Source organism: Centruroides sculpturatus, unplaced genomic scaffold, assembly GCF_000671375.1.
Source record: "Centruroides sculpturatus isolate CEXI.00-Female unplaced genomic scaffold, Cexi_2.0 scaffold506, whole genome shotgun sequence".
Taxonomy (NCBI): domain Eukaryota; kingdom Metazoa; phylum Arthropoda; class Arachnida; order Scorpiones; family Buthidae; genus Centruroides; species Centruroides sculpturatus.
The window spans coordinates 10,835-31,428 of NW_019384672.1; the positions used below are offsets into that span (position 1 = coordinate 10,835).

General features: G+C 29.3%; 4 protein-coding genes across 4 annotated transcripts; 2 read left to right on the forward strand and 2 right to left on the reverse strand.

Annotated features, from left to right (window-relative positions):
• Positions 1 to 1,136: 1,136 nt before the first annotated feature.
• Positions 1,137 to 7,541, forward strand: LOC111626762 (calcitonin gene-related peptide type 1 receptor-like). Its single transcript, XM_023370251.1, has 11 exons — positions 1,137 to 1,309; positions 1,389 to 1,515; positions 1,594 to 1,747; positions 1,866 to 1,932; positions 2,178 to 2,241; positions 3,521 to 3,606; positions 3,671 to 3,806; positions 5,975 to 6,016; positions 6,203 to 6,292; positions 6,939 to 7,385; positions 7,488 to 7,541. The coding sequence occupies exons 2-11, from the start codon at positions 1,444 to 1,446 to the stop codon at positions 7,539 to 7,541; spliced, it is 1,212 nt and encodes a 403-aa protein (XP_023226019.1). The 5' UTR covers positions 1,137 to 1,309; positions 1,389 to 1,443.
• Positions 7,542 to 8,083: 542 nt separating this feature from the next.
• Positions 8,084 to 9,210, forward strand: LOC111626733 (fer3-like protein). The gene has a single exon (XM_023370215.1). The coding sequence runs from the start codon at positions 8,557 to 8,559 to the stop codon at positions 8,989 to 8,991; it is 435 nt and encodes a 144-aa protein (XP_023225983.1). The 5' UTR covers positions 8,084 to 8,556; the 3' UTR covers positions 8,992 to 9,210.
• A 1,582-nt stretch (positions 9,211 to 10,792) lies between these two features.
• LOC111626741 (calcitonin gene-related peptide type 1 receptor-like) lies at positions 10,793 to 12,288 on the reverse strand. The gene is made up of 9 exons (XM_023370230.1): positions 12,184 to 12,288; positions 12,024 to 12,115; positions 11,823 to 11,949; positions 11,597 to 11,750; positions 11,448 to 11,514; positions 11,296 to 11,359; positions 11,122 to 11,207; positions 10,897 to 11,032; positions 10,793 to 10,852 (listed from the first exon to the last, which is right to left on the reverse strand). Exons 1-9 carry the CDS (start codon positions 12,184 to 12,186, stop codon positions 10,793 to 10,795), a joined length of 789 nt encoding a protein of 262 aa, XP_023225998.1. The 5' UTR covers positions 12,187 to 12,288.
• A 40-nt stretch (positions 12,289 to 12,328) lies between these two features.
• Positions 12,329 to 20,198, reverse strand: LOC111626742 (calcitonin gene-related peptide type 1 receptor-like). The gene is made up of 8 exons (XM_023370231.1): positions 20,026 to 20,198; positions 19,830 to 19,898; positions 19,098 to 19,245; positions 15,278 to 15,406; positions 15,101 to 15,198; positions 13,013 to 13,154; positions 12,820 to 12,930; positions 12,329 to 12,333 (listed from the first exon to the last, which is right to left on the reverse strand). The coding sequence occupies exons 1-8, from the start codon at positions 20,026 to 20,028 to the stop codon at positions 12,329 to 12,331; spliced, it is 705 nt and encodes a 234-aa protein (XP_023225999.1). The 5' UTR covers positions 20,029 to 20,198.
• Positions 20,199 to 20,594: the final 396 nt, after the last annotated feature.

Sequence of the window (20,594 nt, forward strand, 5' to 3'; positions counted from 1 at the left end):
TTACAAATCACATTATTATATATATATATATATATAAAAGTAAAGTTTCTACTTAATAAGTTCGCAATTTTGATTTCTATATTTAGTACAAAATTACGACTTACAACTGTCAAAAGGATTATATTGACGTTTAAATTGTTCAAGATCATAAAGTGGATTAATCGAGCAATATCTGATGACTTTTGAAATTTATCATTTAATTTAACTTCAGGATAATTGAATCGATAAAACTGGAAAATGATTTGAGTTATTGAAGGATGTGAAGAGGAAGATATAGGAAATATATATATATAGTGATGTAATTATTTTTAATTGTTCAATAAAGAGAATTTCAGCAGAAATGGCTATCTGAAAAGTGAGTAAGTGGAGTTAAAGAAATCTTCCATGAAGCAAGAATCTGAAATATTTATTAATGTCTTTGATATCAATGAATTATGTCAATATGTTATATTGAAACAAGTATTCGTGTCAATATATATCACATTGTGTTGAGTAGAAGAATGAGTGGAATTGTTTAAATTCTGTAATTTATTAAATTGATTAATATCAGGAATTTGAATTTTTATATTGAGAAGCATTTAGGATTAAATATAAAAATTCAAATTAATAATTGCAATTATGATCTCTTTATTTGTGTAAAAATACAGGATATCCACGAAGTCTTCTCTAGTATAGTAGATAAAACACTAGTTAGTCGTTGGTTCGAGCTCGACTGCGTGGTTTTTAGGATTTTATTTACATGTATAAACCTAAATTAGGGTCTAATTTCTCACGGAAGACCTCTTTGAAGGTAGCACACCCCCTCTTAGCATATCGCTCTTGTGTTGCATTGTATTATCCCATAAATACAATTATGTGATATTTAATTCGTGTTTGTTGCACCTGAAACACTAACTAATCAATCGATTGTGTTTACAAGTATAGAATGTTGGTATTGCTCGGTTCTCAACCAGTGGTACACGTACCACAAGGATACCCGTTAGTATTACAAATCTATACAAGAAGACTCAGATGGTACACGAGTGAAAAAAGGTTGAGAACCTTAACGAAAGTATAGAGGGGTCTAACTACAAACATAACAAGTAAATGTATCTGATAGCCTACGTAAAATTTTTATATAATAAATATGATGGACATCCTGTACTTTTATTAATACATACAATAATGAAATTAAGATTATATTTAATTTATTATTTATATCTCACTTAATTTTATAGTTTAGACAGAAGATTAATAAATTATATATTGCTGGATACTCAGTATCACTCGTTGCTCTGTTGATATCGCTTGCAATTTTCTTTTATTTTCCGTGAGTATAAATATTAACTATTTATAAAAAGTAAGAAATTAATCTAAACAACTGACATAGATAATAATATTGGTTTTAGTTCACTTCAGTGCATTCGTATTACCATTCACAAGAATCTGTTTTTCTCATTTATCATGAACAACATGACATGGATCATATGGTATACCGAAGTGGTTCAACACGTAGAAGTTTTGGAAGCAAATAATGTAAAGATTTCATTAAAAATTTTAAATTTTTATACAAATATTTTATATAGTAAAAGAATAAATAAACCAAACTTGCAGATAGGATGCCAAATTTTGCATATAGTTGTGCATTATTTTCTTGTGTGCAACTATTTCTGGATGTTCTGCGAGGGATTACATTTGCATACATTGATGGTCTTCGCTTTTGTACAAGAAAATAAAATATTCAAATGGTTCTGTGTTATTGGATGGGGTAAGTCGTTATCTGTATTCATTATCCGACTCAGAATCAGTAGTATTAATGTATCATGTTATTGATTCTAACACGTGAGTGTTGATTTTAACTGTAAATAATTATTTGTTTTTTATAGTTTTACCGCTGATATTAATTACTATATACAGCTCGGTCAGAGCATCTATATCTAAGGAAGCAGTTTAGTAAGTAATATTATCATATTTTGTGGTAAAATCAGCATATAACCCGCACACATCCCTTCAATAGAAACAATACAATAGGTAGTGTGCAATCTAGCGCCATCTGTAGACACTTTTATTTACTATTAATGTATATAACAAGTTATTTATTACTATTTTATTTCGAATTATGAACATTTTATACTTATATATGTTTTTATAATAATAATAATAATAATTACTGATTTATTTTTTATGTATTAAAAAAGTTGCTGGATAGAAGAAAGTCCGACATTCTATATAATAACAGTACCGGTGTGTATATCAATGCTGGTAAGTATCCAATAAACTCATTGTTACCGAATTATTTATTATTATGAAGTTTCTATATTAGGCTGCAATTTTAAAGAAATGTAGACCTTTAAATTTCCACTGTTTGCCCTTTCTTAATCCGGAGAACAGTGTTAGATTGGTGAAAATCGAGACCAGATATGAAAAGCTTAAGGGCAAGAGTTCCCTTATAAGCTTCCTTAAGGGCAGGAGTTTCGGATTTGTATAGATGATAGCATGAATCTATTCTTTCTTTTGGTGGAGTACAGATATGAAGGACCCATAAACCTCTTTCCGCTCTGGGAGCACTAAGAGCTACACATCCCCTATGGTAGGGCATTGTAGCTAATATTTGTTCTGATGTGCCCAGAGCTACAGAACTCGTGCAGTAGTGGAAAGACGACTGACTGACAACTGACTGACCCCAGAAATTTAGAATAATTACTTTTGATTGAGGTCACTGGCTACAACTTATCGGTCTTTGCCAAAGTTTTCCTTCTCGGAAAAGCTGGTCTCCATTGTGGAGGAAACCCGGAAAAACTTTATTGTTGGCCATGCCAAAAGTGCCAACTACCAGTACAGTGAGTCCTATACTACCTACACTGGTAAATGAAGAAGGAAAAGCAAATATGAAAAAGGGGACTCACACGTATAATGGGAACTCTAAAATCATTTGCCAGATTTTAAAGTATTCTTAGGACTAGTGTTTTAATTAAGAGACCCTTAAAAAGTCGAGGCCCCAAGGAAAGGCTTCATTTGACTCTGCCTAAACTACCAGAGCAAATAACTTAAGATAACGAATGTAAAACGTGTATAAACTTTTGATCTTAAATCGCATTTAAATTAAAATTACTATTATTATTTATTAATTAGATGCATAACTAAAACATATTTAAACCAATTTGATAAGAATTAAGAAAGAAAGTAATATATTTAAGTTAATTAAATTAAACTTGTGGAAGCAGAAACTTCTTACTTGTTAAATTACATCACGACTTATCCTCCTGGTAACTTAGGAGATTTTTATAATAAATGAAGTAAGCATATAATAATTTCCTACCCCAATATTAGTTACATAAAACAGTATAAATCTTAATCATTAGAATTTATAATGTGGATAAAATAAAGCTTAATTATATTACTTTCCTTTTACTGTAAGTGTATAAATAAAATTGTTTTTTTGTTATTGATAATTTAACTATTTAATACTTTATAAATGAAGTTCTTTATTTACATCTAAATAAGTAACGAAAACACTTAAAAATTTAATTATATTTTACAGTTGAACGTCATCTTTTTGGTTAACATTGTACGTGTTCTAGTGACAAAATTAAGAGCTGCAAATTCTCCAGAGACGCATCAAACTAAGTATGTATACAAGGATTTACTTAAACAATATTACTTAGGGATAATAATAACTTAATTACGATAGGAAAGCAGTTCGAGCTACTTTGATCCTCTTACCACTGTTGGGTTTGCATTATTTGGTAACACCTTTCCGTCCGGATCCAGGAACAAGAGGAGAAGTAGTTTATGAGATTATTGCTACTATAGTAACATCATTTCAGGTATTTATTGAGTAATTTATTACTATGCTATGCTTGTCCTTTTAGTTTTACGAATTAATTCTTTTTGGGTCTGTCTGCTTGTCTGTCTTTCGTTAATCTCGAAAACAATATTAGATAGATGACTGGCATTATTCGATTGTTATCATGGAAAGTATGATTTACAGGGGCAAGAAACTTGCATCTTTTTGTCGATTTTGTCAAATTTGGTCAATTTTTACTGTACTAATGCATAAAAGAGCAGTTATTCTATTATAAAATGCTAGTTAATGTTACTGAGATTTACACTGAAGTATAATATATAATATTCTACATTAAACAACAGTTAAAACTTAAAAAGTTTAATCATTTATTTTCATTGTTTCTGTGAAGAATAAGCATTTACTTTCTGATAATAAGCAAAAGTGATGATAAGAAGAGAGGTGAAGGTTATATTTAACTTATAATGGTATGTGATAAACATTCCCACGAGGTGTTTACAATGCGTGAAACCTAAAGAGAACAGCAATTCAATTGAAAATTGTATAAGAGTTATCTAAATTAATTCGTAATTTTAAACGAGCGGTTGAGAAATAACATATATTTATATTAATTTTCTAAAGCAAAACAATACATACTTAGTCCCAGGCATCCTATCAGCATGCACAACAGAAGAATAAGCAAGAATATTTTTTAGACAATTAAAAATCCCTCTAAAAATAAATATTAAGGCATCAAGACCTCGTATTCCTTCCCTCACATATCACCCTTCTATAAATTAATTATTAATAAATGTCGTGGATTCATATCCAATTCAAATATCTTCCTTTCTCTTGGGACTTGCATTGATTATATGATTTATAAAATAATATTTACCTGAATATTTATCAAAATAATCATTTTATGGCCGATTTACTTCATATCCATAATTTTTTTAAAGTTATTTTACTTTTAGGGAGACGTATTTTAGCATATAGAGTGGATATTTAAATTCCTGTATATTAAATCTAGTATGCTTTCCTATCCCCAGATGGCAGTACCAAACAATTACTTTCATCTTCCTCTTCCTTCACAGCTTCCTGTAGGTCAATATGCTTATAAAAATTACGTCATATACACTGTTTATATTATGAAAAATTAATTTTTACTAAGTAAAACCTGTTAAGATTTTAAAATAAACATTTTAAAGTAGCTTGGTATTTACTTACGCTATTAACTTCTTCTACGTACTTAACTTTCCGAATCAATATGATGTAAATGGCTTATTTCCATTCAGTTAAATGGAATATGCAAAACTGTAAACATTCTTGATATAATGGGAAGGTAACAAACACTAGATGAAGCCAAGTACACGTATACAGTGTACAATTACTCAATAATTACTGAGAAGGATACGAACAACAGATGCAATTACTTGTCAACAGAAAATAAAATCGTCAATAAAACATGTTTATTTTTATAAATATAAAACATGAAAAATACAGTATTTAGCATTAAAATCGGAATTATTCTTTAATGGTAATTATTAAATTACCATAAAAAATTATTCCAGAGATTGGAATAAGCAGCATCCTTGCATCTTGTGATCCTGTGTATCTCCTAGTATTGCGTGTTATAATATAAAATAATATAAATTTTGAGTTAAAAAAAGTATATTTTTTGCTCTTTTTTTTAATGTGTGAATGTGTATACTTGTACAGTTTATAGTATAACACGCAACTTCTTAAGATCCCTTTGAAATAGGATGAAAGTATTCCCCATCTTTATTATCGTTTAAAATTTAATATATATTTTTTAATGTATTAATTTTTATTATAATATAAAACATGCAAATTACAGAATTTAGCATTAAAATCGTTAAAATTTTTAATAACAATTTTAAAATTACCATAAAAAATTATTTCAGAGATTGGGAAACAGCAGCATCCTTGCCTCTTGTGATCCTATGTAGCTGCTAGTGTATCTTGTTAAAATGTAAAATAATATAAATTTCTATTATATTTTCTCCCCAATTTTTAATAAAAAAAACACAATTTTCTGAATGCATACACTTATACAGCTTACAGTATAACACGCAGCTTCTTACGATCCCTTTAAAATAGGATGAAAATATTCCTCATCTCTGCAATATCATTTAAAATTGATTTTATTATTTAATAATTTATTAATCTATAAAAATTACAATTTTCTAGGGTTTTTGTGTTGCATTAATATTCTGCTTTTTCAACGGTGAGGTAAATTTTTTTTTAAATATTTAAATATATATTATACATATTCCTTATCTTATTAATTTGTTAAATACATTTATCTAACTGTTCACTTACTTACTGTAAGCAAATTTATTAAAGTTAAACGTGAAAATTAAGATAAGTGAAAGCTGCAGGTGCTGCTGCTCTGGATAAATCTATATTTAACTCTAGGTAGTTGCACTATGGAAGAAAAAGTGGATGAGGTCAAGACTTAACCGTGGAAAGGATATGAGAGTATCGTATGCGGCTACAACTTTGTCTGTAAGTATTTTATACCTTTATATTAATTTCTACAAAAATTATTAATATGTCAACATTATAATCCACTTTTAATATATTTAATATAAAAAAAAGAGTGTNTGCAAATTAAGACGTTTGCTAACAATTTTAGCAACGAAAAGGATTTTTAATCCTTCTCTGTGATATGGCATCAATATGCCACGTCACAGAAGTAAACCACTAAACACTGGTAGCTGGTCGTGGGGGCCCACCAGTGCCCAAGCGATTCCGTTCCCTGAACACTAGAAATTCGGTCGTGGGTTCGAGCCTGGCCAAGACGGGCTGAGCACGTGCAGTTTTCTAAATTTATATTAAAAAAAAGGGCATTAATGAAGACAAGTCCTATCACTATATATATATATATTATAGGTTAGACTATCTTGTAGAATTTTATTTATTAATTACAACTAATAACAAATATCCTGGCTGATGAACTATTAGGGATGTCTCTCATTCAATTCTGTATAACAAATCTGATGCTATTATTAACCTTGTTAAATCCGACCACGTTGTATCTGTTAGGTCATTGATGCTGCTAAAGTATTATAAGGATATTATTATCATTTTAAAAGCTAAATATAGTCTTGTAAGTTTTCAGGACTATAAAGTTTTTGCTGTAGGTTTGTAGGAGTATCAAGTTCCTGTAAGTTTGCAAGGCTATAAAGCTCCTATAAGTTCGCAGGACAATAAAGCTCCTGTAAGTTTGGAAGGCTACAAAGCTCCTGTAAGTTTGCAGGACTACAAAGCTCCTGTAAGTTTGCAGGACTATAAAGCTCCTGTAAGTTTGGAAGGCTACAAAGCTCCTGTAAGTTTGCAGGACTACAAAGCTCCTGTAAGTTTGCAGGACTATAAAGCTCCTGTAAGTTTGGAAGGCTACAAAGCTCCTGTAAGTTTGCAGGACTACAAAGCTCCTGTAAGTTTGCAGGACTATAAAGCTCCTGTAAGTTTGGAAGGCTACAAAGCTCCTGTAAGTTTGCAGGACTACAAAGCTCCTGTAAGTTTGCAGGACTATAAAGCTCCTGTAAGTTTGGAAGGCTACAAAGCTCCTGTAAGTTTGCAGGACTACAAAGCTCCTGTAAGTTTGNTAAAATTAAAATTTAATATAATTTTTTTTTGTTTCAAATAATTTTCTCAAGTGTACAATCTTTTCCGATATATTTCTCCATTACTAAAGCAGCAACCGTCAACCTGTAATGTTGGCTTATCCGCAGAACTTGGTAGTCAGCAGTGAAGCCCAATTCCCAGGCGCTTATAGGTTTTCCGTGATTGATTCCTTCCAAGCTGGAAGGAAATAACAGTTTCGAGGGGGAAAACACGCACACACACACACGCACACACATACACAAAATGCTAATGTCTTCTAGTTTAATGTGATATTTTTGTGAACTAAACAAGAAACACTTGAAAACATTCCATTTATTAAACAAAAAAAAATTATTTTTGTAAAAGTTCAAGTAGAATGAGATAGGATACAAAGTTTGCCAGTTTCAAACAGAAATTCTTTTACACTCCTTCACATAAAAGGTTGAAGATGCTTAGTGAAAATAAACAAATTAATATAAATATAGAAAAAAAAAATGAAAAGTTTTAGAGTAAATATAAAATAATAGAAAGAATTTAAAGANATTTTTATATATTGAAACTTTTCAAATATTAATAGAATTTTATAAAATTAAGAACGCTTCTTATTAGATATATCGGAGGAATTAAATGATATAAAAAATTAAATTTTTGGACGTATATAAAAAAAAGAAGAAAAAAAATTGCCAGAAAATTAAATATCAGTAACACCACCAAGTTTGTTTTTTTCTCTCCCTCTTCCTTTACTTTCCAATTCTTCACGCACCTGAAGTGATTAATTGCTTAGCTCGAGTTCTAGTCCAGACTCGACTCGCTACATTTACATAGCGACAGCTTGCCGTAACCGCACACCCGGAAAAACAACCCCGTCTGATTCGATGACTGACAGTTTCCTGCTATCCAAGATATAACGGTTTGGAGCACGTGGACGCACCTGTCGACGATCCTATTGGCCGATTCTGGCTGGCTGTCTAACGTAGCATGAAATTTGGAACTATGCCAGTACGTTGTGCCTTCTAATAAACGTTCGGGCATGGAAAGCCAGCACGTGGCGCGTACAACTCGCTCCAGCGATCACGTGACGTGAACGGACGACGATAATTCGTACCTGGAGCGATTCCCTAATTACTCCAACTGCCACCTATCGAACAATTTTTCAGGCTCACATGGAGTTCTCTAGATATCAGGTGGTACCTTGTATACGTCCAGAGTTATTCGATGCTACCAACCACCAAGACTACTACCTACCAGCAACGTATATAGAAGGGAGCTTACACTACCACAACGGTACCAGCGTTATGGGAGTTAAAGACGTACAGTATCCTTCTAGAATGAATCGAAAGAGGGTTGTGACTATGGCACAGAGGAGGGCAGCTAATGTTAGAGAACGTAGAAGAATGTATAATCTAAATGCAGCATTTGATAAATTGAGGAAATTGGTCCCCACTTTTACTTACGAGAAGAGACTTTCCAGGATCGACACACTTCGTCTTGCTATCATGTACATCGCTTTTATGACTGATGTTGTTCGTGGTACTGGAATGTGCTCCACATGCACGTGCGATGTCAGGTGGTGCTGTCAATCGGAATACCTTCATTAAGGTATGTTTGACTTTACAAAGAAAGCATACCTACCTTTTTTTTTCTTTGTGTTGTCTTTGTATCCTTTCGTGGATTTTCTTTCCTTTATCTTCTACATGTAGAGTTACTGTATAAATCCAAGAGATGTGCCAACATAAATGTGTACGCATATGTATAAATATTCGTGTTTAATTTTAAGTATTACATAAATTATAATGGAATATATTATTGTTAATATTGTAATGTCAGCATATATACATATATATATATATATAAAAGAAATAAAGTTAGAAGATTAACAATAATATTGTAATGTCAGCATATATACATATATATATATATAAAAGAAATAAAGTTAGAAGATTAAAAAATGTGATATTCTGAGCATCTTTTATTCAATTCTTTTATGCAGAAAGAGTGGTTATATTATAAATGACATTTGCATCATTACAAATATATTAATTAAAACATAATATACTTAATTATGTTCTTGAACACGTAAAGCGGGGAGAGGGAGGGGGAAATACAATTTACAATCTGTTCAATATATTTTTTTTCTATTTATTTTTTCTACTTCGTACTTCTAAGTTGACTTTCTTACAAAGTGAGAAATAATAACCCGAATAAGGTTCAAAGGTTATTGTCAATCTGTGACATTAATAAAAAAAAAAAGAAAAAGAGTCTGTCAACTGAGTGAATTTCTGACGAAAAAAAAACCTGTGTTTGTATATAAAATTTTATTTTATTTTTTTAACTTTTTAGTATATTTTACATTAAAAAAATATATAATTAAAATTATTATCGAAGCATCCTTACAGGAGTTTTATAATCTTAATTTTAAACCCCCCTATTTAACAATTAATAAATCTAATTTAATGAATAAAATTAAGTAATATTTCAGTTATTTCTTACAGAAAAACACATTTAAAGAATTATAATTAAACATGGAATTAATAATTAAGTTTCTATTAACCGTATTTTAATTAAATGGAAGCAAATAGCAACACGCGTGTGACTTATATCTTATTTATTTATTTATTTTATTAACAAGCTGACACAAGAGTTTTTTTTTAAATAAAAATTAATTCAAAATATATATGGGAAGTATCCAGATGTATTGATAGGCCTATATAAATTAACATAATACGAAACTTGTGACCTCAGCATTGATGAAGGGATTTTTTGGAACACTGCCCAATAGAGCATAGGGTAAAGCGGATTATATGCTTGATTAGACAATTTATGGATTAACATTGGGTTAAGTGAAAGATGAATAGCAACTTAGCAAGAGGCATCTTTTTTTTTTTCCTCCTCACGTGTTTAAGCTTAATAATGAATTGTGTCAAACACCTGCCTACAACGTTATTCAGGTGGACAATTCGCCATTGTTGTTAACACTTACAACTTTTATACTTGAGCACGTGTGTTTGCGATATAAAATTAATATTTTAACTGTTTCTACAAATTAAATCCACATGCACAACAGAAGAATAAGCAAGAATATTTTTTAGACAATTAAAAATCCCTCTAAAAATAAATATTAAGGCATCAAGACCTCGTATTCCTTCCCTCACATATCACCCTTCTATAAATTAATTATTAATAAATGTCGTGGATTCATATCCAATTCAAATATCTTCCTTTCTCTTGGGACTTGCATTGATTATATGATTTATAAAATAATATTTACCTGAATATTTATCAAAATAATCATTTTATGGCCGATTTACTTCATATCCATAATTTTTTTAAAGTTATTTTACTTTTAGGGAGACGTATTTTAGCATATAGAGTGGATATTTAAATTCCTGTATATTAAATCTAGTATGCTTTCCTATCCCCAGATGGCAGTACCAAACAATTACTTTTATCTTCCTCTTCCTTCACAGNTGTTTTATAAAATAAAAATTTTCAATTAAAAATACCTGAAAAGAAGTTACAATGGCAGCTACAATTTCATATACAGCTTCACCAGAGGTACCTGGTTGAGGTCTGAATGGTGTTACAAGATAATGAAGTCCCAGGAGTGGAAGCAAAATTAAAGTAGCTCGAACTGCTTTTCTATAAAATAAACACTCAAAATTCCATTTTAATTTACAGGAAAAAAAAGTAATTTATTTATAAATAAATAAACACACAACATCACTTACTTTGTCTGGTGTGTTTCTGGCGAATTAATAGCACGTAATTTCGTTATTAAAACACGAACGATATTTATCAAAAATATGACATTTAACTATAAAATTTTTAATTTAAAAAAAATCAACTTAATTATTTACAGTTTTATGCCGTATTTATTATTAATTTTATTAACATAATCTCACCATCATGGATAAACATACAGGACCAGAAATAATCCATTGTAAATTAGTCTCCTCTATCCAGCAACTTTAAATAATTAAAATTAATTAATTTTTATGCTAATTAAATTTAATTTTGTAGTATAATTAATCTATTATGTTTAAAAGATACTTACTAAACTGTTAATTTCGGTATGGACATTCTTACACAGCCGTATATCGTTATCAGCAATAGGGGTAGAACTGTGACGTTGAATTTAAGGTAAAGGTGAGGAAAATTTGGAAAAAAAAAATGGAAGCTCAAATTTGAATAATTAGTATTTACCCCATCCTATGAGGAAAAAGATTTTCAGCATCTTCTTCTCTTCCACAAACGTGAAGATCATTAATGTATGCAAATGTAAACCCTCACAAAACATCCAGAAATAATTGCAAAGAAGAAAATAATGGACTAACAAATGCAATATCTGACAACCTGGCTGTAAAGAAGAAGAAGGAATAAAAAAAACATGTATAAAATTGTAAAGTAAAACTGTATAATTAATACTTACGCTGTTTCCTACGACTATATCAACGTGTTGTACTACTTCTGTATACCAAATTATCCACATGATATTATTCATGATAAATGAGAAGAATAAATTCTTGTGAATTGTAATTCTAATGCACTGCAATGACCTGTAATTATATTTAAACGGAAATTAATTAACTTAATTATTTAATTATAATTTTAAAAAAATTTTAAACATTACCTAAAATAGAAAAAAACAGCCAGAGATATGATAAGAGCTATCAACGAGATGGAATATCCAGCGATGTATAAGTTGTTTATTTTCTGGCGAAACTGTATAAAAAATAATTAATTAGTTAATTAATTAAGATTAAATTTAGTTTTATAATTTAATATTTTACCATTAAATCTTCATGGTCGATGCATGTTGTGTAATTTGACCATGTTTTGTTCGTTTCCGGATGCCTAAACCACGTTCCATCAACGTTACATACCTNTAATGGCACTAACTGCTACCTTACTTATTCATTCAATGGTACAAAATACTCAGCCTGAAATATAACACAAAATATCTTCGAAAATAATTCAAAATATTGCTGAATTTCGTAAATTAATTATGAACTTTTTCGTGTATTAATTAAACAAGAACAAGCGCAATTTGAACAATTAGTAAGTACGACACAACGCCTTTCTAAATAGCGCTACTCTCGTGTAACGTCAATCAGAACATTCTTTAAACCATTTTATTATAATCAAACTTCGATATTTGGATAAGATAGCGATTTTTTTTCTTTACCATGATTAACTGACTTTAAGGCCACACAGTATATCCAATAGGAATAAGATACAGCAAAACCTGTTCAAAACAAAACCTGGATAAAGCGGAAACCTTCCTAGAAAAGTCCATCGGAACGTAGCGATTTTTTATGTTTAAAAAAATAAACAGAAAATCGCCAAACTGAAACAACATTCGGCACCGTACGATTCCGGCTTACGCAGGTTTTAGTGTATATAAACTTTTATAAAATGTAACTTACTATCTGGCAAGAAACCAGGTATAAATTTAGGACAAACAGCGTAAGTTACTTCACCAGCAGGGGTATCATTCCAGCAACTCCACCCATCGAACGTACCTGGACAGTAAGTACCTGTATAGAAAATACATACATTTAAATGCCCGTAACAGTAAAAAGGAAACCGTATAAAAAATACATAATTTATCAATTTTACCAGGTATAGTTGATGTTCTGGTAACTAAATTTTCAACACATTTTTCATACACATTTAGAATCTTTGGATCATCGTAAGGAGATTCATCTAAACTTGCAAAATTTGTAATTAATTCATATAATCGTCTCTTAGTTTCTGGGCTCTAAAAATAATTATTATTTTCATTAAACTTTATTTAATTCACATAAAAATTCCAAAAATTAATTAATATTTGTTAATGAATTTAGTAGTAATATAATTAAATATTTGCATAAATATATAGTTTTTCTATCCGACCATTCTTATTGTGGATATGGCCCAACCCACCTTGGATATGCAAGAAAAATAAATAAATAAAAATTTATTTATTACTCATTAAGTGGGCAGTAAGAGGGCCTTATTTCCATACCCATCGTGGGTTGGTCAGGCCCGCAATGGGGAAAGTCGGTGGTGAGAGACAGGGCCCAAGATATCCGGGACTGATCACGTGTGAAAAATTCCAGGAGTAGCTAGCTAGGATTCAAAACCACGCCTCCCACAGCAGTAATAAACTGAGGCCTTAACTGAGGCTGTTAAGGTTTAACTGAGTTTAACTGAGGCTGTTAAGGCCTCAGTTTACTGCTAAGTTGACTAAGTATCTCATGTCGATAGTGAATATCCGTTGCTTATTTGAAATAAATTCCAGGTGGCGCCACGAAACCGACATTTTTGTCGCACGTGTGGCGCCATCTGATTAGAGAAAATATTACAAAAATGTCGATTATTTTCCGCAAAAAAATAAAATAAAATAAAACGATTTGTTGACATGAGTTTGGGAATTTAACATTTGAGTAAATTATATTAAAATATATCAATTAATTATATAATGTAAATGTTGATAAAATTTCGTTAGATTAATTTTTAATCTGTATGCTATTAAATTTTATTTTATTTTTATTGTTTTGGTTAATATTATATTAACCAAACATTTACATAAGTTAAATCTTTCGTTTATAAACAACACTGTACTGGTATATTTTGAATGTTGTATTGTTTCATGGAATGAATAGGGTGTATCCTCTATTTTTTCCAACCCCAATGAAATTCTCTACTCTAATAAAAAATTAACGACTATTAACGGAAAAACAATTAATTTCTAACATTTTTCACACAATTTTATTTATTTATACCACTTTGTTTAATTTCCAATTGAAAGACATATTTATTTTTTTCCATTATTAATATTTCATTTAATGTTGAAAAGTTAAAATGTATTCTTACTTAAATATTCGTTGAAATTTATGAAAATAAATAAATTAAACAGAAATATTATAAATTAAAAAGTAAATATTAATATAATATGTATAATTTTATACGACTAAACTAATTTGTTTCCTGAATAAATGTTTGTAATTTTAGCTTCTTCAACCAAACTGTAGATCGCGATCGACTATCAGTGAATTNATCGCGATCGACTGTCAGTGAATTGTTGTTAAATCATTAATATATTTAATTTTATTAAATCTTTATTATTTAATATCTTATAAAATAATAAAAGATGCTTATATAATATTTATAAGATAGCAATTTTTATTATTTATATATATTTTTAATGAAAATAAATGTAGAAAATAGGTAAGTAAGCAAAGAATATTTATTTAAGAACGTTAAGTAATATAAATAAAAACATTATGTACTTTAACGCAAATATTTACTTATATTCTGTAAGATCCCATTAACTATAATGGCACATTTGTTAGAACAATCGTACTGTAATACTAATATTTATCTAGCAAACAATACTTTAGTATCATGACTTATGGTTTATAAGATTAATCATAATAATAGTATATATAGATTACTCTTATAATAATTTTGTCTACTACAATCTAAACAAAAATCTATGCTTCTGAGAGGAGGAGGAAAAAGATAACAAGGAGTTTACTTTATCAGATCAAACTAAACATAAACCAGAACTGAAGTCTTCTTATATTAAATAAATATTAATAAATTAAGTTATGTAACACCCTGATTAATTTTTTATTGATAAAATCAAGATTATTATTATTATTATATATATATATATAACAAATATTCTAAATAATTTAGATTACCAAATTTATAACTGACCAGGTGCTTTATATTGCAAGCTTCATAATTAGTAGCATCCTCTCCATTTTGATTTTTCTCCCATTTACCATTTGGTAAGCAATTCTTCAATGCTATACCTGTAGATAAAATGCCTCTTAGTACTTTTTAAAATTAATTAAATATCTCTTTATGATTGATTATTCATGCTTGACTGACGTGTATCATCATCATCATCATCATCATCATCATCATCTGTTGATGGACATTGGACGGTTGCTTGAACACGTGCTCTTGTTGTATTCCAGCATACCCATCCGTCAAACGTTGAAGGGCAAAATGCATCATCTATAACGGTAGTATGTAATCAAAATTTAAATATAGCATCATTTCTAAGTGGAAATAAAATATTACAAAGTTTCTATTAAATAATTCAAAACAAAATTGAAACGAATTATTTTGAATATTTTAGTAGAAAAATGTAGCAAATACGTTTGAATGTAAACTGGGAAAAAATGGGAAAATAAATAAAGAAACCTTGGAAAATATTTGGAAAGTGGAAAAATTGGACAAATGGCAAAACCTAGGAAAATTAGGAAATGGAAGATTGGGATAAGTAGAAAAATTTAGAGAATTGGAAAATTGGAGTAAATGAGAGAACCTGAGAAATCGAGGTTAACAGAATAGGGAAAATCGAGAGAATGAAAAATTTGGGTAAATGAAAAGATTGAAGGCAATCGGGAAAATGGGAAGTATATGAAAAATTGGGTAAATGGGATAACTAGGGAGAATTGGGATAAATGGGATAACTAGGGAAAATTGGGATAAATGGAATAATTACAGAGTATTGGAATAAATAAGATAACTAGGGAGAATTGGGATAAATGGGATAACTAAGGAGAATTGGGATAAATGGAATAATTAGAGAGTATTGGAATAAATGGGATAACTAGAGAGAATTGGAATAAATGGGATAACTAGGGAGAATTGGAATAAATGGAATAACTAGGAAGAATTGGGATAAATGGGATAACTAGGGAAAATTGAGATAAATGGGATAACTAGGGAAAATTGAGATAAATGGGATAACTAGGGAAAATTATGATAAATGGGATACCTAGGGAGAATTGGGATAAATGGGATACCTAGGGAGAATTGGGATAAATGGAAAGACTAGAAAAAACTAGAGAAAATTGTAGAAGTAAAAAAATGTGATAAATGGGTAAACCATGCAAAATTGGGATAAATAGAAAAAACTTGTGGAATGGATAAATTGGAGTAAGTAAGAAAATCTCGTGATTTATTACTTACCCCAATGGTAAGAAAACTTGAGATTGGTAAGATAGAGAGAGTAAACGAAAAAATTAGAGATTTGAGGAAATTGGGGTAAATGAGACAAATTGGAAAATGAAAACAGAAAAATTAAAAAACTTTGCATAATGGTAGAAAATATACCCAACTAAATAAAGTTTTTAAACTTATTATTTTAAGTTAAATAAAAGTAGATTACTATATTTTATTCGAAATTAATATAGTATATTTTAAAAATGAAATAAAATAGAAAACTTGAAGCAATTAATTATCTAATTCTTTAATTATTTTCTTTCTATAATGGGTTATTCTTTTTAGAGAAAAAAATAAACAAGCGTTATATTAAAAAAAAAATTCCACAAACAATTATTTTTGATATTTAATATTTTAAATTATTAAAATAAAATCTCATAACAGATGGCGCCACAAAATTTTAACTTTTTTGCTGGAAAATATACGCAAATCGTTACTGAATTTTTTAATATGTATGAATGTATAATTTGAATTATCTTTTAAACATAGTTTCCTACGTCTACGTCTATCTGTGTAGTCAATATTTCATTTAATTGTGTTATGTCCCCCCTTGAATGACACTTAATTCCTATTAACGAAGCCATCTATATTTTAAGTAAACCTGTTTTATTTTTGAATTTTCAATTTATTTATTTATCGAAAGGAAAAGCGAATACGAGTAGAGCGAATTTCTGATTGTTTGCTCCAATTCTTATTATAAACGAACGAGGATAAAGTGTAGTGGTATTTGGATTTATAGACTGTGATGCTTTTCATTTATCCCACACTACTTTAATGCTGCAAATATTGATTGTCTAGGTTGCATGGGAGAAGAATACAATCCTCATGAGCAATTGAAAATGTAGGCCAGTCGGTGACTTAAATCTTCTCATATTGCTTTCCTCTTTCAACAGTTTAGAAACTACAAAAGCATTGATTGAGTACATTTCACTAGCAATTACGGAGCAAAAGCTCCTATTGAGAGAAATTCTTTATAACTTTATAAATTTCTCAACTTGTAATTTTAATGTTGTATTTTTGTAGAATTTACACGTAAGTTTTAAATTCTACAATTGTTTAACAATGGCAATTCGACTGTTGTTTTGTATTTACTGGTAAGTCACGTAAGGTTCTGTCACTAAAAATAACTAAAGTAGACCTGCTTAAAAAGTATTGAAAGAAAAAAAGAAAAGAATTATAAAGCATAGGCTGTTGAATAAAACATAACTCTCATAAATATCGAATAAGTTTTATATTTCTCAATATGTTTTATGCTTTGGAAGAAAATTATATATTTAAAAATTCTTTGAATTTACACAGAAGTTATGTATATTGTTCTGTTTGTTTGTGTACTGAAACGCGACACAGAGATCTGTCAAGGGAATAACTCTCAGAGGGACTTTCTATAGGAAATCGGCAATTCCTCTAGTTTAGAACTGCGTAAAGAACAAGTGGTAATGTTCTACTCCTCTTGTTTCCATGAAAACACGTGTTTACTATAAAGACTTTGACGTCAGGTTAAAAATAAATGAAGGCTTTTATTAAGGATATATATACAGTACAACCCAAAGATCAGTTAACCGAGTAGGCGCAGTGTTCGTAAAAGAATGGTAGGGTTTTACAGGCGTGTATTTTCTGTATTTCTTATCTTATAAATTCAGGACATGTCTCAATTGAAGGTGTAACTATCCAAGTTTGGTGTGCAACAAACTACGACCTCCATAGCACGTGTGATCCTTTTTCAAAAATTCTGGTGGAAAAGGGCATTGAGGTACTTAAATTGTGTGTTTGACGTACCACCACAACAAGAAGAAATCACATGAAATTAGACCACTGAAGATTTCCGAATCTGAACGCATACAAAGAAACACCAATGGCCACCCTGTACGGGATGAAACTTGGACAGTTGAGTGATTTATTTTATGCATAAATAACATTTCAACATAGAAAAATTATATTACGGTTAACTGACTTTTGAGCTAGACTATATTTCTAAATACAAGTGATATTATCTGGATTTTTTTTTCTATCACTGTTTCCCGTTTAGGCCGGATAATCGAAATTTAAATTCAAGAACAATTTTTTAATATATTTTATAAGTTATAGTAATTGGATTGATGTTGAATGCCTCCCGGTAAGATATTCTATAAAAATCTGGCCCTAATTTAGATATTTGACACGCGAGTTTCGGTATAAAAAAACCCTGAAATCTCACGCACGAATCCACGACCTACCAATGTTCAGCCATAAGCGATAATGAAATTCAGAAAAAATTTAAATAAATAATTATATCTTTATTTAAAACCATTTATCTTTGTTTTATGAAAGAGTAGAACCTCTCATAACGGCAACCTCCTAACAGCGACCACCTGTAAACGGCGGCCACTTTCTCAGGAACGTTAGAGAAAACAGGCATAAAAATAACCTCTGAACAACGGGCAATATTTACGTTCCTGTTAGTGTCCGTTGTTTACAGGTTCGGCTGTATCACAGATATTTCAGCAGAAAGTAAAGTTAAGAAACAAAAATATATATATATATATGTTAATTCAAAAACAAATTTAAAAAAACAATTTGAAATTTTTAAAGGAAAATATTTAATATAACATTAAAATGCTTTTAGTTTTAATTTTAATTTTAAAAAAATATATATATATATTTTTTAATGTTGAAAATGCTGAATTGTCAGCTTCAAATATAGACTATATTAATTTACCTCCTTCAACATCAGATGGCAAGTTAATAGCATTTCTTCTACACTTCCAGTACATCTTGAGTTGATTTAATAAAACTTTTTGCCTAACTTTATGATTTTCATGTCGAATGTGATTATTTTCAAACTTTTCTATGTTTATTTGGGACGCCTGCAGTAATTAAAAAGTATTATTATTAGGGGATTAAACACACTCAAGGATCTAGAGAGTAAGAGAATGAGGAAGAAAATGAAAAGAGTAAGAGGGTGAGGAAGAAAATGAAGAGAGTAAGAGGTTGAGGAAGAAAATGAAGGGAGTAAGAAAATGAGGAAGAAGTGAGAAAGAGGATGAGGTAAAAGATGAAGAGAGTAAGAGATGAGAGGATGAAGTGAATAAAAAGATGAGGAAGAGAATGAAGAAAGTATGAAAATAAGAAAGAGGGTGAAGTAGAGAGAAGGAATTAAAAAGTATTTCCTCTTATGAAAAAATTGAATTTAATTGCATTTAAAATTTACTTTTAAAGTGATTATATAAAACTACACTCGTACACTTTTTAGATAATTTAAAAAATATATTTTCTGATGTAAATATTCTTTCTTAAGCATTAAAAATTAATAAATGAATTTTTTTCACATTTCTATTTTTAACTCTAAAAATAATTTAAACGTGGTAAAATACAGAAATATCTCTAAATAAATATTTAATACACACACACACACACACAAACACACATATATATATTAAATAAGTCTTACCTGTATAATGTAAAATACGTTTAAAAATTGAAGTAGAATTAATAATTCTTTCCACTGTATATACTTAACCTGTTAAGTGTATAAAATTTTTAAAATGGGATTAACTTAAATAGTCTTAAAATTAAAATTATAAAACTTAATATTTAACTTAAAAAGTATGTAAAAATATATTTAAAAAAAAAATAAGAATCAATACCATTTGACTTGTTTAAATCTCTTAAAATCAATTTCGAAACCGACTGAATCATACAATTGAAAAAGAAGATGTAGATGAAGTAAATGATGTTGCAAGATTTTGTTGCTATGGTAACTTGTAACACATGTTTCTTTACTTTTCTCTTCAATCTTTAATGCTTTGAACTTCTCAACTTTAATCTGGATAAAAATTAATGGTTAGAATTAATTAAAAATAAAATTTAATAAGTTTGTAATAAGTGCTGATGTACAACACTTTTTCTTTTTAAGTTGTGTCAATTTAAAAATTCCAAAAAATTAATGAATTATGCACTTAAACGGGTTATTAAATTCTGTTTTTCTCCCCCTTAGATTTAATCTGTACTTCCATTTTTAATAAGTAATAATTTATTTAAAAAATAGATTTACTACTTCAGTTTTTATATGGGACTACATACTAGATGATCAAAACGTCATAGTGTCTTTTTGATCACCCTGTACATGAATACAGTATAAAATATATGATTGATATCAGAATTATTATAATTATTATACAAAATTCTAGTATATTTTAATAAATTTTATACGTCA